General features: G+C 40.0%; 1 protein-coding gene across 3 annotated transcripts in view; it reads left to right on the forward strand.

Moving 5' to 3' along the window:
• Nucleotides 1–26,799, forward strand: part of LOC146551953 (CAP-Gly domain-containing linker protein 4) — a 43,750-nt gene extending 16,951 nt beyond the window's left edge. For 2 of the 3 annotated variants that reach the window (XM_085256968.1, XM_085256967.1), the window contains exons 7-16: nt 1,386–1,634; nt 8,242–8,377; nt 8,870–9,001; nt 13,681–13,776; nt 14,978–15,160; nt 15,278–15,412; nt 18,178–18,301; nt 23,159–23,223; nt 23,333–23,411; nt 23,723–26,799. In XM_085256968.1, the coding sequence (XP_085113094.1) occupies nt 1,386–1,634; nt 8,242–8,377; nt 8,870–9,001; nt 13,681–13,776; nt 14,978–15,160; nt 15,278–15,412; nt 18,178–18,301; nt 23,159–23,223; nt 23,333–23,411; nt 23,723–24,089 (1,566 nt within the window). In that variant the 3' untranslated portion in view covers nt 24,090–26,799. The remainder of the gene's footprint in view (nt 1–1,385; nt 1,635–8,241; nt 8,378–8,869; nt 9,002–13,680; nt 13,777–14,977; nt 15,161–15,277; nt 15,413–18,177; nt 18,302–23,158; nt 23,224–23,332; nt 23,412–23,722) is intronic. The other variant, XM_085256969.1, reaches the window with a different exon arrangement.
• Nucleotides 26,800–26,971: the final 172 nt, after the last annotated feature.

Genomic DNA, 26,971 nt, shown 5'->3' on the forward strand with positions numbered 1-26,971 from the left:
TTGATCGATATTGCGAGAGCTGGCAAGCTGTCTCACTGTTGTTCTCAGCTAGTGGTATTTTTTTTTTCTGCTTTATTTCACAGTTTTTACTTTTCAACGCACAAGCCTCCTCTTTCCTCCTCCAAATGTAAACATCTAACCCGCAGGGATTAGAGTTCCAGATATAAGCCTCAGTTTGTAGGTCGAGCACTGTTGGTTCTCATTCACTGCTATAAAAACGACTGGCTAAATTCTTTCTTTACTGAGCCGTACTTCAGCATGCAATACATCCTCATTCTCAGGTACTCTTGGCCCAACTGATATTGTTGAAATAAAAAAGCACCAGTTCAAGTTCAACCAATTATTTTCTGCTCAAGTGGACTGCAAGAATTCTGTGTTTTGTCAGAAGGTTCAGCGCTTCAGTGCTCCTACCAACATGACGTCCAGTCTTGTGCTTGCAGTTGGGCAGTTTCTAATATCATATCAGTGTTCTGGTAAGTGGGATCGGTTTATTGCACACATCTCCCAGCATTAATGAGACTGTCTGGGTCACACTGTTTGCACTTAATGGATTCATAACGCATTAGTAAGTTTACACTTTTCATTTGGGATAGAAGCTTTCACACTCGTGCGTTAAAGAAACTGGCTCTTTTATTTCCTCAGTGATATTAACTGAGGGTCCATTTCTGGGGCAGATGTAATTGGTGGTTTAGTTGTTGCAGTTGCAGTGATTGGTTTAGTTGCAGGTGTGTGATGTTGAGCTAAGAGGTTTGCAGGTGTTGCCTTGACGAATTTTGCTACAGTGTTGCTGTAGATGTCATTGTTGCTGTAATTATTATGTTTGCCATATTTAGTTAAGATGCAGTGTATTTTTACTTAAAAAAATGAAAGGGTCTGTAGCAACAAAAAAGTACAGTATGGAAAAAAAACAAAACAATCAAGTAAGACTGATTTTACCTTGGCTCATTTAAATAGAAAGTAGAAAAAAAGGACATAAAATAACAGCTCAGTGAATAAATGCCTCATATATAAAAAGAGAATGTGCTGTGAGGTGGTAAGGGTTTTCTGTATCTGTCCTTGTGCCAGTGGAGCTGAAACAGATGTCAGAGAAAGTGTTCTGCTGTGTGTTCAGTTAGTGGAGCCGAGGGTGGTCCGGATTAACACCCCCTTCTTCTTCTTTTTTTTTTTTTTTTTTTTCTTCCCTTTTTTAATTTAAAACCAATCGTTTGGATGACCTCTGCAATGCAGGTGTCTTTAGTGCTCTGCTTAGTTGCAGATATAATGATTTAAATGACTGTCCTTTTTCAAAATCTCTGCTTAAAACATTCTCTTACCTGATTGGTAAAACATTCCTCTTATCTGTGTTGTTTTTTTGTTTTGTTTTTTCTCCTTGTGTCCGGTTAAAGAATGAAAAAGGGCAGTGTCCAGCAGACGTGGTGCCTGATCCCCTCGACATGCCTCTGGACATGGCTGATGCAGCAGCCATGGCCAAAGAGCTCCGGACTTTGCTGAGACAAGCGTTACCCAGACCCAGCTCCCCTCTGCCCCTCACCCTGAAAGCCCAGTCCCTCCCTGCTCTCTCTGATAAGGCCAGGCTACAGCTCGCCTCCATGGGAATCCGTCTAGGTGACCGTGTGATTATAGCTGCACAGAAGGTGAGTTGTGGCTCTGAGCAGTGATCTTCACTTTTATACAGCAGTACTTTCAGTCTTACTTAAAGCTTTTTCATATCTCAGAATGGTACAATAGAGGGAAGTTTCACAGCCCTCTAATTATGACTCAGTGATTAGCTGAATTCAAATAAGTCCACACTTCTCCAGTTTAAAATGAGCTGTCTCTTAGCAGCAGCGAGTCAGTATATTTAAACAAAGCTCACTAATGCAGGGCTCTGTCTTTGCTTTTTCAGTTTTGTGCTGGAATATGATACTAACTTTGGTTTAGGGGCTTCAGTCAGCCTTTTTTCTACTGAAATCGAGCGTCTCTTTAACACTTACTGTAATTTTTTCCCCCCTTTATCACTTTGTGAAATTTGCAGGTCACGTCTTGCCAGTATTTCATATGCTTTCACAAACTGAAGCGAAGTTGTAGCAGAAGTAATAGCTAGCTAGATTTGGTTGTATCCATCCAAGTTTGCCTGAAAATGAATACCACCAGGAAACAATTTGGAGGCCACTTGCAAGTCCACTTGGTACAATGGAAATTAAAGCCCTTGATAAGGCTTGACAGTGGGATGCTGTTTAAAACGATACGGTGCCAGTGGAGCCTTTTGTGTGTGCTGCTATTAAATTATCAGCTCCTGCTGGTCCACAGACTGGAAACGCTGGAGTATCGATGATGCCGTGTGCTGTTTTCGTCTTAATGTTGCAATAGATTTTTCACCTGCTGTTACATTGAAGTCCAAGCTTTCTGCACATACCACAACGACACTCAAGACACTTTTTATCCTGATGGTTTTAAACACGGGACCTCTGGAGACACTTTAAGCAGAGATTAAACCGTCTGCATGGTTGTGCGTGAATCCTGTATACCGAGTGAGTTTCCTGTTCCACTGGAAAAGTCTGTGCTGGATGGAGTAGTATGAAGAAACTTTGAATGATATTTTGTTTAGAGTTGGGTTATGTCATAGTCTTAAAACCAGGCAAAGCAGAAGGATGGTATTTGTGTTTGTCATGTTGATTTTTAAATGAGAGTTTGATGTAACTGTATGCTTGAGAGATGCTTGTTTTCTTTCCTCTTTGCATCCTTTTTGTTTCACTTGGTTTTACTGTGTGTGGGGAGAGCGTCCTGAAGAGTGGAGGAGAGACAGGTGAGCCATTTCATGTGGAAATAGACTGAAGGAGCTGGTAAAACTATCGGCCTAAAAAAAGAAAAAGAGTAAATTTTGAGGAACTAACAGTCACTAATTGTTCATCAATGCTCTCCTGCTGATAAAGCTTCCGTCTTTCTTTTCATGCTAGAAGCGAACAGAGTTATTATCATTTTATATTTTAAAAGTACTTTTTATCATCTTTGTGTTGGTTTTTTATGTTTTAAATTAAATTAAATTTAAATTAATTAGTTTTTTGAAAATTGTTAGAAAATGTTTTTGGGGTTTTTTTCTTCTTTTTTTTTTTTTTAAATATTTTGAGTGGTAGTGTTAGTCCTTTTTGTTTATCATTATATGTAGGGTATTTGTTAGTTTAGGAATTTAATACAGCGCTTTTTGAAGGAAGTGATATGCGGCATTCCAAGTCTGAAACGGGTGCACGAAAGCCTAATCGAGCAGGTTTTGCTGACAGATTTTATCATATTGACAAAGACTAAAACTGAAAAGAATATTTGCTTTATGTTTTTATTTCCTTTTAGTTTTGTGGGTTTACAATATCATTTCAGTTAGTTCTGTATTTTTCCTCCAAAATTATAGTTTGTATTATTACTTTTTCCCCACATCTAGTTTAGTTAGTGATGGCTATAGGGATTATGGTAAGGTTGGGCGATTTGCTCCGTAGTGCTCCATCATTTATCCAGCCCTCATAAGGTACCGTGTGTGGGTGAATGCTGAACAGCTGACGTCGTATTAAGACAAAATACTTGCTGCGTCTCTGCTTATTTACCTTTAATATATGATTCAACTATGTGATCCAGTTTTTTTTCTTCCTCTGTAAAATCTCTCACTTTTCTCTCCTGCTCTCTCCACCTGTCAGTCCCACCCACAGTATTTCATGTCAAACACCTGGTAGAAAGAGGAGTTAAGGAGACCGTAACTGAGGCTACGCCAATTATCAGCGCCCGAGAAGACATCGTGAACGCTTTCTGCCCATCCCGTGTAGATGTTAGTGAAAATGTTGGGAAGACAATGTTGGAGAAACGTGAACATTTTATTTGTACTGTATAATCTGCAGATTCTGACAGAAATCTGCAAACATCCTTTGAAGCACCGCTCCTCTAAAACAGCAATGCGGATAATTATTAGGCTATTTGTAAATAACAAAATTGGGAAACGTAAAGTCAGAAACAAGTCTTTATATTAACGGCCATCAGTCAAACAATAGTGTTTGGTCTGGGTAGAAACAGAGCGCGTCGTGTGTGACGTCTTCTTTTGTGCATGCGGGCCGCTTTGAGGGTTCACACTAGAGCGCGTTTACTGTCACATTTTATTTGTAGTGTGAACAAGCAGACAAAAAAATCAGATTTGATCAAAAAATCGGAATTGAGCATCAAGACCTGCAGTGTGAACGTAGCCTGAGTGTCTCTGCAAATGCACAGTTACATTAAGCCTTAGCTTTAAAAAATCAGTCCAGCAGTCAGAAATATCCTGCTATTTTATGATGGGTTGCTGTAGCCTCTCTACACACGCATTCATTTCAGAGCAGCACAGAAGTCGGGGTGTGAACCTGTGTGCGTACCCAGGCACACCTGTGTTGCTCGTGTGGTTTTGCAATATGTAATTATAATGAGGCAGATTCAATTTATTATAATACTCATATTAATTTAAAGCACAACTGGAGAAATTAGATTTTTAAAAATAGCCTTGACTGGCGTGCTATCGCCGCTCATTTTGAAATAAACGTCTGTCAGCAGAACCCAATTGGATGGTGCTGCTTAAGTGGATACACATTAACACAATACTACCACCACCACCCCAGTTAGTAATGGTATTGGTTATTGGAGATTTCTATGCCAATCAGAGAATAGAACAGATTGGCCAGGCCAAGGTTATTAATATCTGTGTACCAGTAATAAATGCACATATAGAATCTGTATTGCATTTACTAAGCAACATCTCCATCAATCCAACAGTCCAGGTCTTTATAGCATGGATCCTGCATCACATTAGTGCCATGCACCGGTGCCGTAGTCCATTGTAGCCAAAGTTAAGAAGCTTTGGTTACATTTTCAATCAAGACAAAATAATTTCCAGTTGCTAAGCAACACCATTTGGGAATCCATCAAGCACTCTCGGTTATGGCCATCAGATCACTCTGGCACATCATCAACATTCATCTGAGCATGTTCATCTCCGGTGCCTGGTATCAGTATTAGAAGTTTTACAAATGCATGTGCTCATGTTCTTTGTCTGTGAGTCATTCTTTTCTAATCACCGACTCTTACCCAGTCCAAGTTCACAGGCGGCAGTGTGAGCCGCACTGGCTGTTTCTTTGTAGAAGTGAGAATGTCTAATGAGTTCAACTGTAAACGTAGCAGCGCTGTAATTAAAAGCATTTATACAAAATCTGTTGACTAGTCACAGTGTAATTATACTTAGCATTTAAAAAATGCCCTGTCCTCTTTAGTTATTTTTTTGGTCATAATTCTAACACATACAGTGTAACTATAACGCAGCTATACAGCACACTGCATTAAGATAGAAAAGTATGGATGTTGAAGTGTGGGTGTGAGGAATGACAGATATATTGTGGGAAGGCATTAATTGGCAACAAATTGTCAAAGTACAGAAAAGAAAAAAAAAAACCATTGTCTTCATGATATAAAGAATATGTGGTGAAGAGTACTGTACAAGTAATGTCTAAAGGAAGAGGGGAAAAAGTGCAACAAACCACCAGTTTAGGTGATTAATAATGGCAAAGCTGTAACAGTATGACACATAACATCACTGTATAATAAGTAAAAATAAATATACGGATGCAATTAATTCTTAACCAGTTAAGTAAGGCAGTATGGCAAAGATGCATGTACAGATTTTGGTCCTAAGGGAGAGGGCAAGAGAGTAATGGCATAAAAGCTCTGAATTTCCGTATTGTTGCCATTAGCTCTGCAGTGTTACTCATTAGCCTAATCAGTAACCTTGCAGTTTTGTAAAATAGGATTCATGGTACTGTGTTGGTTTCAGTTCTCATAGCTCTTTGGTTCCTCACAGGGAGAGTCCATGGGAATTCAACATCCAAAAAGCCAGTAGCACAGCCTGACAGTGATGATGCTGTGCATAGTTGAATGTTGATTGGTTAAAAAGATGGCTTGGCTTGACCAGGTAATGCTGAAATAAAGACATATGAAACATCAAAGACCGAAAAAAGCACTGATGGTTAAAAAGGACAGTTACAGCAGTTTCAAATTGCTACAAAGAAGTCGTTTTTTCTTTTTTTGTGTGTACGCGTTTTCATACTTTGGCTCGGTCGCGAGAACAAAGTACTAAAAAAAATCCACATTTCTTTTAACATTGTACAGTCTCCCAGTGACAGCATGTGAATACGTGTGCACAGCACCTACAGACTACCAATGCAGGACCATGCTGGGACCTTAAGCCATGTGCAATCCTTTTGAAATGAATCACACTTTTATAAGAAGGGTATTTAGCCCCATAGGTTAAATACAATTCATTTTTCTAATTGAGTTCATTGCACTGTTCAGCTCTGACAATTTGCTACATGGTGTCTCTGCTCTAAAATTAAATGAGGACCCCAGAAATCTTTCTCTTTGTGCTTTGTGTTTTAATTTGAAATCATCGGGCTGACAGCATGGGCCCAGTCCACCTTATGTGACCTAACAAAGCAGGTGAAAGACACTGAGTGCAGTGCCATGGGCACAAATTACCTTACTTTATGGCAGTCATAGGTAATTCAACATCACTAATACTTAACAGCTTTTCCATTTTTCTTCCCCGAAGACAATTTTTTTTGACAGTTATGGGGTCTGCTCTGTACTTCTGGAACTGCATCCATTTCTCACACAGAGTATTTACTAAGTTTCTTTGTCCTCATGCTGAAAGAGTGTCGCGTGAAGACGACCGGAGTAATGAAAAATGGCAAACAGTGATATATCTAATAGAAGGAATTAAATTGAGCTTTGTTAAATGGAATATCCTTTTTACTGCACTAAATCTCAGGAGATCTGTTTCACAAACCATCCGTGTAAGCCATGACATTATAGCTGATGTGAGTTGCACGATTTGTAAGTTAAAACTCTTCAATTACCTCTTGCTACCTATTACTCCTTTCAGTATTACCTCTCTGCAGACACCTAACATCCAACATGATTGAAAGTAATGAAATTTAAACAGTAATGAAATTTTTGCAGTGACACCTTTGCCCTTGCACAAATAATCTTAGACTTCATAAGTAAAGTCAGTTTTATTTAAATACCCCTATACTGAATAAATGTGCCCAGTCTGTAAGGCACACGATACCCTTTATGGCCCCTTCTCATAACCCTTCCTCATCGAAGATGGAGTAATTAGTGTGCTCAGACCTCAAACTCACTGAAAAACAAACTTGGTATTTAAAGTGGTGCTGTTGAACTTTTTAAAAAATATAAATAAAAAAATGATGTAGGCCCCATTACATCAAAAAGATTTGTAGTCATTCTTTAAATAACTCCACTTTTATGAAAGATATCTTAAAAATTGACTCTTATTAGATTAGGGAGCACCTTTTCCACTCTAAGGGCTCATGAGTTAAAATTGTACAGTTTTATTAGGCCACAGGAGAGATCATGCTGAAAGAGTCGGTGTTACTGAAGTCCTAATACTTTTATGGAAGTGTGAATTTGTGAAAATAACCTGCAAACAGCCACTTGAGTCAAAGATGTCTGAATTTCTTGCATTTGTCTATGCAAGTAAACCCAAGCTTTAAGGTTTCTGACATTTACCATTTGATGAGTTAAAGTCGGTGAGTGTGGGAAGACCGTTAACATAAGTGATGTTGGCTGGCTTTAGTGCCCAGTGGTATTGATGGCAGTAGTTTATTGTGTAGTGGAGAAACATTAGAACAACGACCTCCAGCTCTTCAAACTCATGTCTCATATTTGCAAACTAAGTAACTCTACCATCCGGGATTTTACAATGTGCTTCAAAATGCATAATTTCATTTCAGTTTGCTGCTGATTTTCTGTCATGACCAGCTTCTCTGTGAACACCAGATTTATGGTTCTTCGGTCTATGATAATGCAGTGGATCTGGCAGTATACTTAATCACCTGTGGGAGCTTACTGTTTTAGGACTCAGAAGTAAAAGCATTTGATTAATCGCCTCTTCTGATATTCTTAATGTGTACACACTGATGTACACAACTAGCCACCTTCTATTGCCCCTGTTCTTCTTTTTGAAGGCTCCTACCACTATAGTGTGTGTGTTGTATGCTTTTCTCTAAGGCCGTACCAGGAAATACTTTGTGCCAAGTTGTGTGGTTTGCTAATCAAAACTCGTATCTTATCTTTAAGCCAGTGCTCAGAGCTGGTTCCAGTTCTTTTAGTGAATGTTTTGTTTCTTATTGATGTTTTCCATATTTTCTATTTGACCTCCTGTGGTACATACATTTATTAACACAGGTTGGAACTCTGCGGTTCTGCGGCAGCACCGAGTTCTCCGGTGGCCTGTGGGCCGGAGTGGAACTGGACAAACCAGAGGGAAAGAACGATGGCTCGGTAGCAGGTGTTCAGTATTTCAACTGTCGAAACAAACATGGTAGGTCGCGCCCGGTGCTTGAAAGCAAAAACAATGACACACAACTGCTCCCTTATTTAGATTAGAAACTTGGATTACCAACTGTTTAGGCTCTAAAAGTGTAGCTTTTATGTTTTGAGCCCATATTAAATAGTGTAATAGTACAAAGCAAACTTGAATGATCAAACAAGACTTTTTTTATGTGTTCTCCTGCATTCAGACATGAGCAGCAACACACTGACTGCAGTTCACATAATAGCATAATCGTTTCCTGGACCTTTTAAATTGTCTGGTCAGTTTTTCAGTGGCGTCTGATCTAACCATAGGAAATAAGATTTGACCTTTTGGCCAAATGTCAGTAAATTCATTCTGTTTTCAGCACTTAAAATGTGTCCTGGCACAGAAAATCTCTTTCATGCTGCCCTTTTATGTATTTAAATTATCCTCATTCTGTGTCTCGTCAGTGATGATATTCTTACTTGGTTATGCTTAGAGCCTTTTCTACTTTTATAGGAATTTTTGCTCCACTGTCCAAGATAAGCAAACCTTTGGAAAGACATAAAACCAGCACTACAAAGAAGTCTACACCCATGCGCCCCCCTCGTCGCATCGACCTGTCTCGGATTACTTCCAAGATTAACACAGGTGAGAAACAAGCGATAAAGTGTTACTGCTAAATTCAGATAATCAATGTTGGGTCTGCAGTGCGCTTGATCTTGTTTATACAACCTTCTAATTTGTAGATAGAAGTCACAGGAGTTGAATGACGTGTCTGTTGAGCGAGCTTTGGTTTGTTTGTATGTCGTTCTATGGTTATATGGTTTTGTTCCTACGACTGAAGTTGTGCTCAGGTCCTGACAGACCTCCTTAAACACTGCGACAAAGACAGTGATGGTAGCGTTGTTTTTGAAATTAAGTCTTACCTCAGGATTTCTGCCATAAAATACTCTAATAAAAAAGGCTTAAATTGATCAAAACCTGAACTACAAAGATGGGGAGTCTGACTAGCTGGGTGAGCCCTGGGGCAGGTATGTGTGTGTGTGTGTGTGTGTGTGTGTGTGTGTGAATGTTTATTAGAGCAGGTGAAAAAGGTTTTACAAGGGCAGGCATTTCCTCATGCCACAGGTACTAATCTACAGTCCCCTGGATACTTTATTTCATATTAAAAAAATCAACAGAACAGTGCTAACTTCATAGAAAACAAATATTTTCAAATGACAGCATTAGTCATTTACACAGTTCCAAATACATTATTACTGAAGCCACTGACATTTCGGAACCCTCTTACTTTAGGGGGTTTAGGACAGTTGAAACTGACTTCATTGCTACTCCATTGTTTCACTAAATGAAATGCACAATGTGTGATTTTGGTGATTATAATCCTTCTCTGTTATATGACTAATATCATAAACATTTAAAAGTAAAATATATTTGCAAATGGGAGTTTAATTTTTCGAAACGTAGAGGTAATAACATTCAGCAGCAGCATAATATTGCTGCTGCATTGACACTAAGCATTTATTTATTGGCAGATTTTGATCTATTAAAGACTGAAGGCAAAAACTAAATTGAATTCAATAAAGGTGAAAGACTGAGGGTAGTCAAAAAAAAAACTGCAATCAAGTCCAACAGCTCAGAGTGAAGTTTGGTTATTATAGTGTAGTTTCAGATGATGGTGCCCCTTTGTTGTGGGACCAGATGATTGCTGGTTCGTAGATGGAGCCCCTGGTTTAAATGATCCAAAAATCGAAGAAGTGGCGTTTCTGTAAAGAGAAAAAAACAGGTGAGCTTTAATGTTAGTTGTATTCATGGGTTGATTAGTCAGTTAAAGTATTTGAACATTATAGTTTTCATCACTTAAGAAAAGTCAGAGCAGAGTAGTAATAAAGAGGCACTGTCAAGTTGTCATAGTTGCCTCCATTAATATTTTCTTGCCAAAAAAGAAAAGCAATCCATATGTTTATTGGCTTTGCTTCTGTTTAGTCAAATATTTACTTGTTGTTTTGTAGATTTTGTAGTGACACACTCATTCAACATCCAAAATTGATGCCCCTACTGACGTGAGCACCTTTTAGCCTACTGTGGGAGAACTAACTCACCCCACAGTGTTCAGATGATGCCATCAGCTGCAGATATCACTTCAGCCTCTCTTTTGTGCTTAAAAAATAGTCCTTCTCAACGTTCCTACCTGGTATGAGCCATGCCACTACATGGATGGATTTATTGCATCTGTGCTTTCATAGTAATCTTATTAATCTTAATCTGAATAGCTTGAAAAATGGATTCGGAACCAGTGCCAAAGGATAAGGCAAAAATTGCTGACTGCTAACATAACTTGGTGCTCTCAGTCTTCGGATGGTTCCTTACCGTTGACATTTGCAGTAAATGCGCTACACCATTGTAAAAGCTGTGTCTTGGTATGGTTTTTGGGTTTTGCTACTCATGCGGCTTATAGCTGTATTGTTGTGGGTGGTGTAATACTCAGAGGTTTTGAAGGCCACTTGAACTGGACGTGATTGGAATTGCAGACCTGAGAGGCCTTTAGAATTCGGTGATTGATAGTCCAATTAAGCAGGATTTAATAACTATGGCATAGACAGGCTGGATAGGCTGGCAGCCATTCATCACAAAGTGCATGTGAGTGTTTTGTGTACCATGCAAGGCATGTGAGGCCATGTGTGTCTACAGCTTCATACAGCCCAGAGAACTAGACTAATTTATGACCACACACTTAGTTTTCAGGGCTTTGTCGAGCCACCTGTGTTACTGTCCCATTGGATCTGCAGTGCAGGCTGCTGGCTCGTGTTTATCTATAGATTGAACGGGTCTTTGTGGAACTGCCTTGTCTCGCTAACCTGGGGAGACAGACACGGCAGAATGCCAGGCTGGCCCCTCTTGGAGTGTGTCAACTGTAACTCAGGCCTCAAAGGGTGGTGAGAACATAGACAACTGCACAAAGCCACCTCCGCTTAATTCATAAAGCCTCAGTCTGTGCTGCAGTCTGCCACTTGAAGTGAATGCCACTATGTGTATGTGGAAGGGATAGATAGCTCTATCTACCAGGAGGTCCCTGCAAGCTAAAGGTCAAGTGACAAGAAATGTTTGGTATTCTGAGTTGGAATGTAGGCTCTTCTCTGCAGTTCAGAGGAAAGACACAAACTCTGTCTCTGAAGGGAGCATTTCCCAGCTCCCCCTAAATGTTAACTGAAATGGCAATCAATAAATACCAGGTTGATTTGAGATTTTTCTAATGACTTTTCAAAGAGCAATGTAAAACTTAAACACGGGCGTCCTGTTGGTGACTAGAAAGAAAAATGAGACAGTTTTATGTACCTGTTGAATCCTCATTAGAAATTAAATGTGTTTATGCACAGATGTTGGTTGATATTGTCTATTATAAACAAAGTCCCTCATGTTGGTAATATCCATACAGTCAGTTTTTAGTTTTAAAAGCCTGGAATTAGACTGTCAAGCCCCTGCCTTCGATTACTCCCTCATCCACAGTACACTGGATCCCTACTGTATGGCTCCTTATGCTCACAGGGGGGGTCGTCCCAAGTGGCTCATTTGAGCTGGGTTTGGCTGGGCTCAGGGGGGAAGGCCTGACCACCAGCCGGTCACCAACAAGCGCACCCTCCAGGTCTGACTCCCTGCTGGGGCTGGGGTGTGTTTCCCCTGCCCAAAGTGTCTAGTTGCCTTTTTTTTCTCCTGCATGCATGTTTATTCCTTCTGGAATCCCTAGACGAGGTTTTTCAGGTGTATCCAACTGGAAAGAGACCCCTGGACACACACAAGGACACACTAGAGGGATCATGTCTCTCAGCTGACTTAGGAATATGTTTGCATTCCCCTATCAGAGCTGAGGGTCTGGATGGGGAGGTCTGGAAATCTCTCCTTAGGCTGCCACTGTGACCCAGGCCTTGATAAGCAATAGAAAATGGATATGTGGACGGAGAGCGGTGTATTCATTATGATGATATTTTCTCAGACGGATACCACACCATAAAAATAACAAAGTGTTGAATAAAGAGCAGATATATTTAAAGTCAGCAAACGATATAAGAGGCTTAAAATTACAGTTTGTTGCTAAAAGGTTGTTAAAACACAATTACACGTACTTCTGCAGGAAATGCTGTTTTTCTGTGTTGAATCGGTCTAAGATTCCTTTTGAAGTTCTTTGGTGTTCACTGTCATTTAGGCCTTTGTGTGCACACAAGTGCTTGTCTCAGCATGTTTGTCTGTTTTTTGTTTGTTTTAAAAAAAATAATTTGATTGTGTGTTGCAGTAAATGAAAAGTCAGCTTCAGTATTCATGTATCATTTATACTCTGCAATGTCATGCTGTCCCGTATTTGCATTTCTTCACTTCCCTCCGCGTGCCTTATCTTTTCAGTGTAGCATTTTTGGCTCTGCCTTTAACGCAGTGCTGCACTGTGTGTCTTCATAGACTCCTCATTTAAAATTCTCCTCATTTAAAATGCTCCTTATTTCCTGTAATTTGTTAGACTTCATAAACTGCCCTTCTAGGGCTCAAATCAACAAAACCAAATCTTGGTCGACTGAAATCTTACCTACTCTTCAACCACTTGATTTACCATCGGTGAGGGTGGGTGAGGAAAAGTTCACGCTTGACTTTTTGGTTATTTGTTTGAACAAAGTGCAGTCACACTAGCAACCAGCAAACTAATTGACAGCTGGTGTCAGTTTGTTTGGAGCGGACTCAGAGTACACGTTCAGTTCATTTAAACACTAATTAAGCAAGTTTTGGCAAGTTCACAGTTTCAACATTGCTGCCTTTTTTTTTTTTTTTTTTTTTCTTCTCCCTTTTGCGACGGTAGATTATTCGCCCTGCTGCCAGAAGTAATGTGGGCTATTGATGCACCACTTTTCTCCACATGGAAGTAACACTGGCAGCCGAAAATGAGAATTTGGTTGGATAAGAGCATATCAACCGGTCGATCTTGAGACTACAACCCCGTGTGTTTTGCACAGGGTTTGCACAAATTGACCCGACATTTGTCCATTTGGAGGGCTGCTTTACATGCAAAGAGCTCCGACTTTGTTGACAAAGTTCCACCTATGTTGTTTTCAGTATAAGTGCTTTTTTTGGCAATCAGGTTGCTGAGGCACGCCCTTAAACGGATACAGTGTGACACCAGTGCAGATTATTCAGTCAGATTGATGGGTTCCTTAGTTCAGCCAATTTAACCTGTCTGACTAGACAATCTTACTACAATTTCCAGCTGTCAATATGGCTTTTATTTACCAACCTTGCTATCTGATGAATAATGCTCTTGTGTCTCTTTTGTGTGTGTGGGTTGAAAGGTTTGTCTCCTTCTGTTAAAAACACACCTGATAATCAAAAAAGTGCATCTGGTCCTCATCAAGACACAGAGGGCGACACCTCAATCGTAAAGACAGGTACTGGAGTTATAGCTGAGCTGGCTTTAATGCACTTCCTATCTGAGAATGTAGTGTGGGGATGTATTTGAGCTTTAGCAGAAGCTGGGGGAATTGTTCAAATCCCGCTTCCTCATCTGTGTCTGTACACCTTAATACTTGAATCCAGCATCCTAATCCATCTGTGTCAGTGTCTCTTTAAACAAAGTACTGCCCATGTGAATTAAAGCGATGCTTTTAATAAACAATTGTGTATAATGCATAAGCAAGTGCTGCATAAATTCCTCCATACAGTGTTCTCTGTGCATGAAGCATGCACACAGAAATGACAGAAACAACAACTGTCTTTTCTTTTTCTTTTCTTTTTCTCTTTTTAAAATCAGTGCTGAGACAAACTACCCAAGGCTGACAATTGAAAACAAGTTTTGGGAAAGGCTGACAAGTTTCTCTAACATTTCTTTCCAGGTTTCAATTACTTTGTAGCTGAATCTTCCCTTCTTAAAGCATTCTGGCACTGATTTAATCAATTAGCTTCCAAGAGTCGGGCACTTAATGAACTAATGGCCTGTGAAGGTCTGTGAAAGTTAAAAGCTTAATGAGGTCCAGCGTCCAAATAGCTTCTTAAGAGCGAAATCCGGCATCCTCGTCTTCCATGTCATTCCCCAGTGTTGGGCGGGGTTTAGCATGTTGCCCTTTAGTTGGAGCTTGGTAATGGTACATGCAACTGCAGAAGACTGAGCTCATTTGATGTGTGCTACCTTAGATTGATGTGACGCTGCTGCTTAGTTTTTAGGCAAAAAAAAATAAAAAAATAAAGTGGTAATTGCCAAGATCCTGCTGCTGTAGGCACTGTCACACTTGAAAGAATAAAATGGAAAATGAATAATAGACTGAGCTTCATTATCTCAGTGGCATTAGAGTTACTGATATAGGTCCAAATGGAGGGATGGTGGATTCATTATTAAGAGGAGAAGCAGGCATTTGGTGCCGTGTGATTTTTAGATAAAGTGGATAATAATGTAGACAGCTAATGTCCCAGCTAAGCCTAGATGCAACAGTTGATAAGCCATTTTGATATATGAGTAGCGTGTGTGTGGCAGTATGGCTGTCTTGGTGTGAATTAATTATTAATGTGAGCTATTGAGTTTGCTTTGGCCATTTCATTAGATTTTTTTTGAGGGGTTCCTTCTCTTATTTTCTTGTTTCTGCATTGCACCCATAGGCATCCTCTCCCGCTCTCTCTCCTCTTCGTCGTCTTCCCTGGACTCTAGACAGGGACCGGGCGCTCGACCCCGTCCGCTGCCCAGGCAACGGCTTCCTGCCAGGCAACGAAGGGAGCGTGTTTCCCCGAGTCCCAGAATAACACCTTCACCAGCCCTCCGCTCTTCTGCTGGCACCACTGCAGGTCTAATAATCTCATAGTACTGTATTTCATGATTTCCCATCATTAAGCAGACTCAGCCGCGTGAAATTGAGAGAAATGATGATCAAAGCTAACAAATGGTTTTCCTCTTCCTCGCAGGTTTTCGAAGCCGAACCCCCTCAGGTAGCAGCTCCCTGTGTGATGGCTCTGAGGTGCGCCTCGGGGAGAGGGTGCTGGTGGTCGGTCAGAGAACTGGTGTGGTCCAGTTCTACGGAAAAACCAACTTTGCTCCAGGTCGAACACATTTTCTCAAACACATGTGCTCTACATAAAAGATGGGTTTAGTTTGTATTTTGTGAGATCGCAGTTCAGCAAAATTATTAAAGGTAGATATCATTTAATACAACATTCATTGTTCGTCTTCTAAATTATAAACCTGTTAGCGTCATAATAAATGATAAAGCAGAGCATGATTTACAATGTGGCTAATTTGTAAGTGACAAGTCGCTGAGCATACAGTGTCCTTAGTTTCTCAGTCCAACCCATCCCTGGATGGAGGCTTCAAAGCAGGACTAACCAGTGGATGATGTTATGATGAGGCTATTATTCAGCGTTTGATGCTGGCATTTATCACATCAGCTGCAAAGCACATTAATCACATTCTGATATTATTAAGAAAAATGTCTTTCTCAGCTTATTAACTCATCAGCTTTATTCACAAATTGTAAGATGTAAATTAGTGTGAACTTTCCAGTGTAAATGATCAATATTCTCAATCAATGTTCCTGTGGTGCGAAATACCTTCGCTGTGTCAAAGGTGACTGGCATGGCCAGGATGCGCGCAAGATGTTGTGTGGTGACACTGCCACGACGCATTAGCTGACGCATTTTATAGAAGCCAAGTCCGCCTGTTTAGGTGGAGAGGTTGAGATGCTCGCTTTGGATTTTGGATTTAAATATAATGTCAAGGTTTTTATTTATTTATTTATTTGTTTTTTTAAACAATTGGCTTTATTTGACATGGGTCAAATGCAAAACATCACTGCAGTGACTCCAAAGGATGCCTTATTGAAAATAAAAGCTAATTAGAAAATGCAAAACTACAATAACTTGGGTGTATTGGATATAGACAGGACAGTTGATAAAAGTCTCATTATTGTGGAATTTCCTTAAAAAAGTACCTTAAGTCAGTGGCAGTGGTATTGTGCTTTATGTTGTGCAGCTTTTCTTTTCTTTCAGGCGACAACAGTAAACATTGCTACACTGGAATCCATGTATATGAATGAATTATAGCATACTGAGGAAAACGTGTGCTTGGAATTAAATAATGGAATTAAGTAGAAAAAACTTTTTGGGTACATGACACCTTGAATTTGGAAAGAACTTTAACAAAGAAATCTTAAAAGCTTTAAATATTAATGATCCTTTTAATAAATCATGTCTGTCCTTACTTTGCTGTTTTCAGGGCAGTCATAAAGAATTAAAGTTACCACAGTTTTCTTTTGTTTAATGTGCCTGTCCTGTATAGAAGTGATATTCTGGTATTTTTAGTGAGTAGTTTGGGATAAACTCATTGAAACGCAACCAAAGAAAGGACAAGAGTTGAGTGTAAACCTAACATGATGGATAAAAGACCACCTGTTCAAAAATTAAAACCAGAGTTTTGGGGTTTCACAGTGAAATAACATGAATAAATGAACCCAATCAAGATGGAGCAGTTTTGCCTTGAATTGCTGAACTTTTGGGGATCTTTTGAGAACTCATTCTCTGCAGATGACTCACATGGACAAAGATGAAGATAAATTGAAGCTCTGTTATGCTCTTGTCTTTCACCTTGGATGAACTCAGCTGCATTCTCATTCCCAACTTATTGCAGAGGGAATCCTTGAGTGCAACTGAAGATACTTGGCGGACAAAAAAAATTAGATGTGAAGAAGCTGTTGCTGAGCAAAAAGCCATTGAAACCCAAACAGAAAACAGCTCACAGTATTCATTAATATTTAGGTAGTAGTTCTGGCCCAGCACTAGTCATGTATGAATAAATAGTGATGTATCTCACAGCACCGAGGATCACGTTTGAAGGGGTTTCAGTCTTAAGTTTCCTTTGATACTCTTAAATCAGTGTTAGCGATGCGTTGTTATCTCACTGCACTGAGCGCTGCGCTTCCATACTAAAAACAACAGCAGCTGCTGGATACTTCACAGCAGGTTGACTTATTTTTAGAATTCTGGCTATACCTTCATCTGGCACTTGCGAGGTGTCTTAAGGCCCTCGTAAAGAGAAAGGAGAAACACTGTCTGAACTTTCTGGCTCACATTGAGGAGTTGCATCATTTTACAGGACAGTGATTGAATGTTTAAGAGCTAAAAAGTTATTTATTTAGGAGCTGCCTGAGATGGAAGTGAAATATCGCCTCTGCCGAATGTCCTAATTTAGGGCAAACTCTCCTATTTAGAGTTTTCCAATATATTGTTCCCAAATGGTGTACTGTGAGCTAGGTGTAGTGATTTTGTCAGTTAAATATTATTATCATTATAGCTATTAAAATGAAATAACAAAATCTTATTTTATCACATTTGTACAAGTCGGACATCCTCAGGAAGATGGATTTGTGTGGAGATAAAATCACACAAAACCAGGAGGACTTACTGTAAAGCTCCCTGTTTTATGGCGTCAGCTGAGCCAAGAATGCCACTGGGCAGTAGACTGATGTTGGGTTGAGTTAAATAATGCTAAAAGCAAATTAAAGAAACACTTGGAAACCAAATATCCTTCTTGGAGAAACCTTGGCTACTGTAAATAATTGTATTTGAACCACAGGAAGCAAGAACATTTGATTTTTAGGAAAGCGTCTGTAACAGGAGCCGAGTAACCAACTCCAGCAGAAGCAGCCTCAGGGGCAGCCAGAGAGAGAAGCTTATATCTGGTAAAAGGTCATTCAGTCATTTTTTAAGAAGTCATTTGGTGTCGCCAGTCTAAAATTATGTTTTTATTGTAAGGTGTGTTACTCATTTATTAATATGCCTCTTGACACTGTTGATTTCCGGTCTCTGTGCAGGACTCTGGTTGGGCATCGAACTGGACAAGCCGAGCGGTAAAAATGACGGGTCAGTGGGAGGAGTGAGGTACTTCACCTGCCCACCAAAACATGGAGTCTTTGCTCCTCCGTCTCGCGTTCAGAGGTGAGTCTGGAATCTTTAAGGTAGCTTTTCTTCTCAAGATTAACGGTCCCTTTTTGGTTTTTGCCAGTGGTCATTCGAGGACTAAAAACAGATTTGTCAAAGAAGAATGTTTTTCTAAATGATTAAAAACTTGAGAGCAGATTTGATGGTATGAATTTGGCAATAGACCCCAGAAACCCAGAGGTTGCATTTCATTTCTTTCATCAATACATTTGAGTGCACTAATGAGCTCCTTTGACAGTATCATTTGTGTAAGTACTGACATATTTGATTTTGCCCTCTGTGCAGCTAACAGGGCTTCTCTGAACTGGTGATTAACTCGAGTCTGAGTCGTCAAACGCGAAGCCCAAGGCCCTCTCCCTGCATGACTTCTCTGTTTAATGTTTCACCTAGTAATGAGCCAGATGCCATCATCGCTGCTTTGAAATATTGATTATGGATAATGGATATATAAAGGTGGTTATATTTACCCACCAGTTTGTTGAATGTACAAACGAGACATCGCTTTAAAATGCTGCATTTATTTAAATGCGAGGCAGGTTTTATTAGTGATGCGTTCTGACGCTAAATCCATATTTTACAGCTGAGTGGAACAAACAGAGATCACGAGTTATTTCTAAGTCATATTTAAGAATGCTGCTAAAGTGCAAATGGCCATATTGTCTGAATGTAGTTGTGGTGGAGTACATTGCATTGTTTTTACTGTCGGATAAGCAGCGTGACATGTTTAATCTTCACTTCAAAGTCAGTTGTTTTGTGACTACATGGTTTTATCCTAATGTTTGATGAGCTTTTGGAGTTGTTTGTTCTCGTACCCCTGATTGTCTTTAAAGTTATGGAACAAAGTGTGGGATTGCTGTTCAAATGATCTCACCCATCAGCTACCTCTCTGCACTGTGGGGATGGAAAAGAAAAGTTTTATGTTTTAATATTTGGCAGAGACGGAGAGCGTAAACGATAGAACTCAGTTTGACAGATGGGAGTCAAAACTGCTGCAAACTGTTTTCATTTAGATTCTCAGTTTATCTTTATTCATAAAAAATATTTTTTACAAATAACTTTTACACACAGAAAACAGGATAAAGGTCGATTATGAAAAAAAAGGTTGATGTTGAAATGATGAATTAGACGTGTATTGAGTGAGTTTGGGCTTCAGGGAGGGAGCGGCAAAGACTGCAGAATCTATCACTGTGTTGATATTTCCTATGATGTGATAATGAATGGCTTTTTGTCAGCAAGGCCACTATAACTCCAACCGTGTTGTTTTTTCTCTCTTTTTTCATATGAAAGTAAGTCTGCTGTGTCTAAAAATATTGATTCTCTGGTTACTTTTTGTTTTACGAGGATCACAAACCACAGTCTCATTAGTTGAAGTCCTCTGCTTTTTGTTGCTGAGCTGTGTTTTAATTCTATATTATAATCTCCTCCCAGACCTGGATTAGGGTATCAGTGAGCTCCTGGACATTCTGTTATACTATTTATTGATTTATTGATACATGATGTTCCAGAGATTCTCATTGGGATTCAGGACTAGGGAATGTGAGGGCTGCTCAGTAGCTTGAGTCCCTTTATATTCCAGAAACTGCCTACAAGCTCTGAGGATTTCATCGTTAACAGCAGTCGGGGAACTGTTGGCTAATGTGGAAGTCTGTGTGACCATTGATGCCTCCCCGGACCATCACTGACCCAGTGTCAAATGATGATCTTACCATATAGTCTCTTTCATGTGTGTGAAACATGTGCACAGTGTGAAGCTGCTCTCATCTATGAAAAGAGCGGGGTACTAGTGTTGGATCTGCCAGTTGTGCTGTCTCATAAGTGCTGTTTGAGCTGCAAGACGTGGGGCACAGTTCCCACTTAAGGAAATTGGTTTCTCATGCCGTGCTCACGGAGTCTGAGTGTGACAGTTTGGTCAGAAAACATGCAGGAGTCAACTGCAGGAGGTCAACTTCTCGGGCTTCCTCTGTTCCTCTTCGCACAGTGAGACTGTGCAGCGAGACACAGCAAACTGCCCGGAGCTGCACTATCTGTGCAACCTGAATGAGCTGCAGGTACTGTCTCACACCTGTAATAACAAGGACACTAGGAAAAATCAATCAGGAAAGATGAGAAGAGGACAATGGTCTGTAGTCACCACCTGCACAGCCATTCCTTTTTGGGCTATTGTCCTGTTGTTGCCTCCGCAGTCGCTTCTGTTTGCACCAAAGTAGGTGAAATTGATTCATTATGGGTTACGCTAACTGGACAGACTGATTTCCCTGAAGTGTAACTGACTCTGTGTTGTACTGTGATGATCAAGTGTTCCCTTAGTTTGTTTTGAGCAGTGATATATCTGGATCAACACATGCTCTAAAGAAAGGGAGTGCCCTGAGTTTATGATACGAGACAAAATAAGAGCATCCTTGTAAAAACAGAATATCGCACAATAATTGTTTCCTGAATCATCTTGGGAATCGTTAGGGAAAAAGTTTAATTACTCCCTCCTGAGAGCGTAAGTGTGTGTAAGGGAAAAATGTACAGCCCTTTGTGGAGCTGCTGTTGTTAAAAAGCAGCAGTGGAGTGCAGAACAAAGGCAAATGCCACTGGAGGCCTAATTATTATACACAAGATATGCTCCCTGGCATACATACACACAAACCACTGAGTTATTTACTGCGTGCATTGTTTTGTGTTTACTTCTTTTTCTTTCTTTTTTTGCAAATTGAATAAAAGCTGTTGACCTTTTTATTGGATGGCTCATTATTAGCACAGTGTGTCAAGTGTATTATGTGTGTCACAACTTGATAAAAGCCATTACACCCTAAAAAGCAGCTGGCATTGGAAATACTAAACATGTTTATTGTAAAGGAGCGGTGAGAACTCATGGACTGGTGATTAAATTAACACATTTAACCTTTCTTTCTGGGAGTAAATGCCACTTATGCTTCATCTCTATGCAGATCTACCATTCAGGATTTGATGGTTTTTTTTGCTTATTTCTTCCATTTAAAAGCTGTTTTTTGTTTTGTTTTTTTGGGAGGGATTCCAGCTGCTGTTTTTTTTCCTTGTCATCTTTTATTAATTTTCTTTTCCTTTACTTTTTTCCTCCCTAATTAACTCCAGGGTACAAAGTGTGCTCAGCTAAGCACATGCTTTCCTGCTGTCAAATCAAGAATATCACTTTGTCTCCATCCAGGAAGTTGCTTCTCCTCCTCCTTTCTTTTTCCTGTCAGCAGCTATCACAATCCATTAGGAAAACACCCCCCCCATCCCTCCTCACACACTTTTCCATTTTCCTGTTTTGCTCATGTGCTGTTTGGCACACTGATGTTTAATAGCTTCCAATATTTGAATGCCTTTATAAGTGTTATTATGGCTGTTATTATATAGTTGCTTAAGACAATCTTAATAAGCAAGGTAGTTTATCGTGTCAGGCAGCCAAAGCCTGTTTTTATTTTTATTTTCTTTCCCCATTCAACTCGTTTTGACATCAAAAGCACACCCACTAAACTGAATGTGTGCTTACATCTGAATATAACCAGTTAGATCCTGATATTTTTTTTTCGAATTTGATGTAATTTATACACTGTTACAGTCGTGTATGCCCACAATAAACATTGCCAAGTTTCAAATAATGAGGTCAGCATGTACAAGTAAACCCCAATTAGCCAAGTGTCTTGATCTGTCTGATGGCAACGAGAGCGAATATCCTTTTATACTAATTTCAGACACAAAAAGCCCCACCAAAGTCCTTCAAGAAGCAATTTTTACCACTTTTCTCTGTGTAGTTATATTGAAATCAGTATCTAAATGAATGTGGAGGAAGCCTCATCATTTTTCTTTGGCCACAGGGATATAGAAAACACATTTATGGAAATCAAACCTGATTTAGAAACACTTCAGAAGTTTGGTGACTTTCTCCCCAAAAAAGGTTAAAAAGCCATTTTGCCACCTGTAAGTTATACTTCTTCTACACACAAACAGTGTCAGCCAAGTGAGTTTTACACTTGACTATAGATTTACACGGAGCAGCAGTAGAGTACAACATATGGGCAGGTGTTTAAAATGAAGCACCTAGCCATACAGCTAGGAAAGAAAAGGTCGCCCTAAAGAGATCGCTGAATTTTTTAGCAACAATTCAGTTTGGGAAATTTCTTCCCTACTAGGTGTTCCAAAAAAATAGTAACACTGCAAAATGGAAGTTAAGGAACCACAACAACTGAGCCCTGAAGTGTTGGAAAACACAACATTACAGTTGGGTTGCAGAGTGTGGAGGCGCATATTAGCTGCAGAGCTCCAAACATCCTCTGGCATTAACATCAGCACCAGAGCTGGGAGCTTCATGCCGTGGCTTTCCATGTAGCTGTAATGTATCAGTACTCAGTACTTTTGTCCACGTAGTGTATAAATGCTTCCCACCACACAGCTGAAACTCTACCATCTGTGTCAGTGCAACAACATGGTTGCTAATTTGTTTCTGTTTCCGGATCTAGATTGGCTCTTTGTATGCTTTAGTGTTCCTGAATGATCACATCATTTCGTTTTCTGTCACTGGCTCCACCAGCCTGCTGTTTTTCTGTTTATGAGGGACAAAGTGGGCTTTAAAAGGATAGTGCCCTCAAAGGGAGAAGGGCTAAAACAGCATGTTTTAGACGGTGAATGAGCTCTGGGGGAAGGGGGCTACATCAAGCATCACTGCAAGATAAATAAGGAATGTTTTTAAATTGTGAATCACGCAATGCCACCCTAGTAGGGTCCAAGAATAAAATTAAGGAGCTGGAAACAAGCAAATTGGGGCCCATTTAATGAAAATTGTTTTTATAAACTCCAAAGGTTGTCTCATTCTGGGAAAAATCAGTTGCCTGCTTCTTTTTGCAGAATCCATGGATCTGTTGATTGCCTTTCAGAGCTCACTTCCTCGCGCCTCAGTCATCCTCTAAGTGGTAAGAATTCTGCCTTCATTACAACCTTTGAACTACACTAAATGTGACTTTGCATTTATTATTCTGTGTGTTTGTGTTGAAGCAATTGACTCCTGTTTTTGCCGTGCAGGGACAATTCGTCGCAGTTTCAGCACATCATCGGCCATCGCCACTCCGAAGGAGACGAACAGAAGAAGCCCCGTTACCAGGTGTGTCTGCCTTTCCTGCATATTCCTCGTATTATTTCCTCCCCAAGCTTTCCAGCTTTATCCGAATGCAGCAATGACTGAATCAATACTGATAAGAAGCAGTGGTATTAGTCAGCAAAAGGTTCTTTTAAATGGTGGTTATAATGAGCAAGAGCAGGAAACTGAGAATCAATCCCTCAAACACAAAGCTCCCATGAATCTCCTGTTTGCTTATGATTTATTCTGTCACACTGCCTGCCTTTTCTCATAAATCTTTCTTACTGTATTTTTTTTGCTGTTTCCACAAACAAAACAAAAATAAAATAAAATAGGAGTCGTTCCAATCCTCACCGCCGGCGTTGGAGCACCCTCAGTGGGGGCAGTGGAAGTATTCCTGGAAGCACCGCAGGCTCAAGTCCCTCTCCAAGCTCTGATGGGCAGGTCCACCTCCACGTGGGCATGCAGGTCCTGCTGAGCAGCGCCAATGAGATGGCAATCATCCGTTACCTGGGCACAGCAGACTTTGCCCCAGGCCTTTGGCTGGGTCTGGAGCTCCGAAGCCCCAAGGGCAAGAATGATGGCTCAGTGGGCGGCCGTCGCTACTTCAGCTGTCGACCCGGCCACGGTGTGCTGGTCCGCCCCAGCCGTGTCACTTATCGTGGCATCAATGGTTCACGCTTGGTGAATGAAACCAGCTGAGGTCTGTAGGACGCTTTCTGTTTATGATCTGCTCAAAGCAAAAAAATTTGGGTGTAAACTTCTCCCTCATTGCATTGTGCTCAATAATGTTTTCAGTCATGTGCTGTTGTAACAGGAATAAAACCAGTTAGTAAGTACTTATTTTTTAGGAATTAAAGGGGCCTTGAAAGCACTTTAAAAAGTTAACACTAAATTCTAAATAGAATTTGTTTTGCAAAATGGGTAGGTGGGTGAGGGGGTCTTAATAAGACATTAAACACTGCACTACTTTAAATGTAATTGCACTGACAAACATTACTAAGATAGATTAGAATAGGATAAAGTGGATGTTCCGCATGTCCGCGAGTAAAAAGGTTTTCTATACCCAAAGCTAATTTTGATCACATCAAATGAGATTTTTATCAGATAATTTAAGAGTCCACTATCTAACCAAAAGAGTGCATGCGTTTGTGTGTGTATGTGCGCATGTTAATTAAGAGCACTTTGAAACAAGAGAGAATGATTGATTTTTACCACGGTCGCTATATGGCTTACAGATAATTGGCGGATACCGAATCTAAACTGAATATTCGCTTTATGAATCAATGAGAATTAAAAAAGAGATTTAATTAAGCTCAGACCTCCATCAACCTCTGTTAAAATACAGCTGCATCAACAGGAAGTGTTTCCTCCTGTGTGCATCAGTGTCCCCCTCAGACTGTCTGACTGTGATTCCATTATGGTTGGCATCATACTGATAACACTTTTAAAGAAGTGATGGTATTTGGATAGAATATGACATGGAATCAGAAGCTGTTCTTTTAAAAAGTGCATTAACTGCAGATGGGAACACACGAGATGAGTGAAAAGCAGATTTTAAAGAGACCTTTCACAATGAAGTTTTATGTATGGTTGCTCTGGACTGTAGTGCTATTTATTCATCTTCGACGTGTCTTTAATGCTTGTTGGCCAGTTTCACAGATAATGGCTGTAAAAGTGTCTCTTAAATAGGATGGAAGTAGATGGCACTTGCCCTGTGATGCTTAAAATGTCAAATAATGTACATCTGAAAAATGCTCTTTCCAGAAATCATTCCAGAAACTGTATAGTAAGAGTCATTCATTCACCTGTTATCTGTGACAGGATGTAAACATTAATGGTGCCCTCATCAGTTAAGCCTGTAATGTTGGCTATCTGCATGCTTTCAGTGACTGGCAAATGTAGAGAAAACATAAAGTACAGCATGAGATGACGGCGAGGGTAACGTCTGTCTGTATATCTATTCCTCCACATCGATATACTGCGAGTGCTTAAAATTATTGATGATTATTTGTAAGATGTAAGACCGCGCAGTGATACATGCATACTAAATATTATCCCAACCTTTTCTTTGTTCGGGGATGTAGATCTGTACTGCAAAGACACTGAGGTTTGAGTTGGAAACGCATAATTAAAAATGGTCTCGGATGCTGCTCAACTAATGGAAGAGAATAAGAGTTAATAATATTCATGAAACTGACCAGGTGTTTGCTCATAATTATTACCGAGTGTCCGTATTTTCTTCTTTATTGATGCAGAAAAATACTGTCACGAACAGTGTGCCTCGAGTCCATAATTATACATAATGTGGTATCGCAACAAGATTTGTGAATGTTTTTTGACCTAAAAGGATATGCTTTCTGGAAAATGGTGCTGCAGATGCTTTTAGTATTAATTCCGTTGTGTTTAAGAGAACGTGGACATTTCCAAAAGAGACGCGTGCAAAAATGGCAAAAATATCACTACAGGCCACAGGAAAATGTACCTTTCTGTTCTCTCCTTCTCCTCAGCATTGTCTAGACTGGTTTTAGCTGCGCTGTGACAGATTCACATCTTTTATCCGCATTAAATCTGTCAGAGCTGTCACACTTTCAATTTGCATTATAACCCGAATGTGAAAAAGCTCATTGTGATTCTATACTTTGAGCTGACTCCTATCATTTTTGAACCGTGTAATCTGTTAATGCCAGGTGTTAAATGTGTGAGATTTAAAGAGTGTTAGCAAGTGATCTAAAAGCCCTCTTGAATGTTCCCACCTTTGGTATCTAACAGTAAAATATGATATCCTTGCATTTGTAGAGTGATGAATGGAGCGTAATTGTATTTGATGCTTAATTAAAGCAGTGTGACACAGGAAATATGCAATCATCCAGAAGCTTCAAGCGCAGAGTTTACTATCTGATTAGAGCTGTGTGAGCAGAGGAGTCAGCGGAGAACAAGCCATTGATTGTGCATGTTGAAAAACAGGCCCAGTATTCAGTAAAACACTCGTGTACCATCCAATTAGGGCGTGTATGCCACAGCAGCAGTTGTTGAATCACCAGTGCCCTTCTCTCATTGATCTGTCTGGTCAGGCCCCGTCGTGATTGAGGAGCAGTGGTGGGTAGACACAAGGTTGTCTGAAATACCCACCACGGTGGAAAATATTCCCACTGAAACATTTTCAGCGCTTACAAAAAGCTTCTCATTTATATTAAGACCACCGCTGTGGTGGTTCCTGCAACATTTCAGATCTCATCTTCAGACTGTGGGTGTTTTCTTTAACTCACTTCCCTCTACAAATGTATTTGAAGTGTGTGGCTGTGTGACACGGGGCTTTGTTCTGATGCATTTACATGTTGTGGGTAAAAAAAAAACAAACAAAACAAAAGTATTTGTAAAAATAAATAAAAGTTTCCAATTTGACCTCTTATCTCTTTCCTCTTCTGCTCTTTGCTTTTATTGAGTGTGTTTGCCTGACATTCTCAGATTGTTCACAAAGAGCTGCCTTTAGGGACCCAAAAAATGAAACTGCACAAGCACTTTGAAATGGTTACACGTCTGTTCACTTACCATCCGATTCCACCGGGGCTCATCTCCGTCAA

This window comes from Mchenga conophoros, linkage group LG19, assembly GCF_057382185.1.
Source record: "Mchenga conophoros isolate Kocher_MC1m ecotype Shallow Benthic linkage group LG19, M_conophoros_male_GT1.1, whole genome shotgun sequence".
In the NCBI taxonomy this organism is placed as follows: domain Eukaryota; kingdom Metazoa; phylum Chordata; class Actinopteri; order Cichliformes; family Cichlidae; genus Mchenga; species Mchenga conophoros.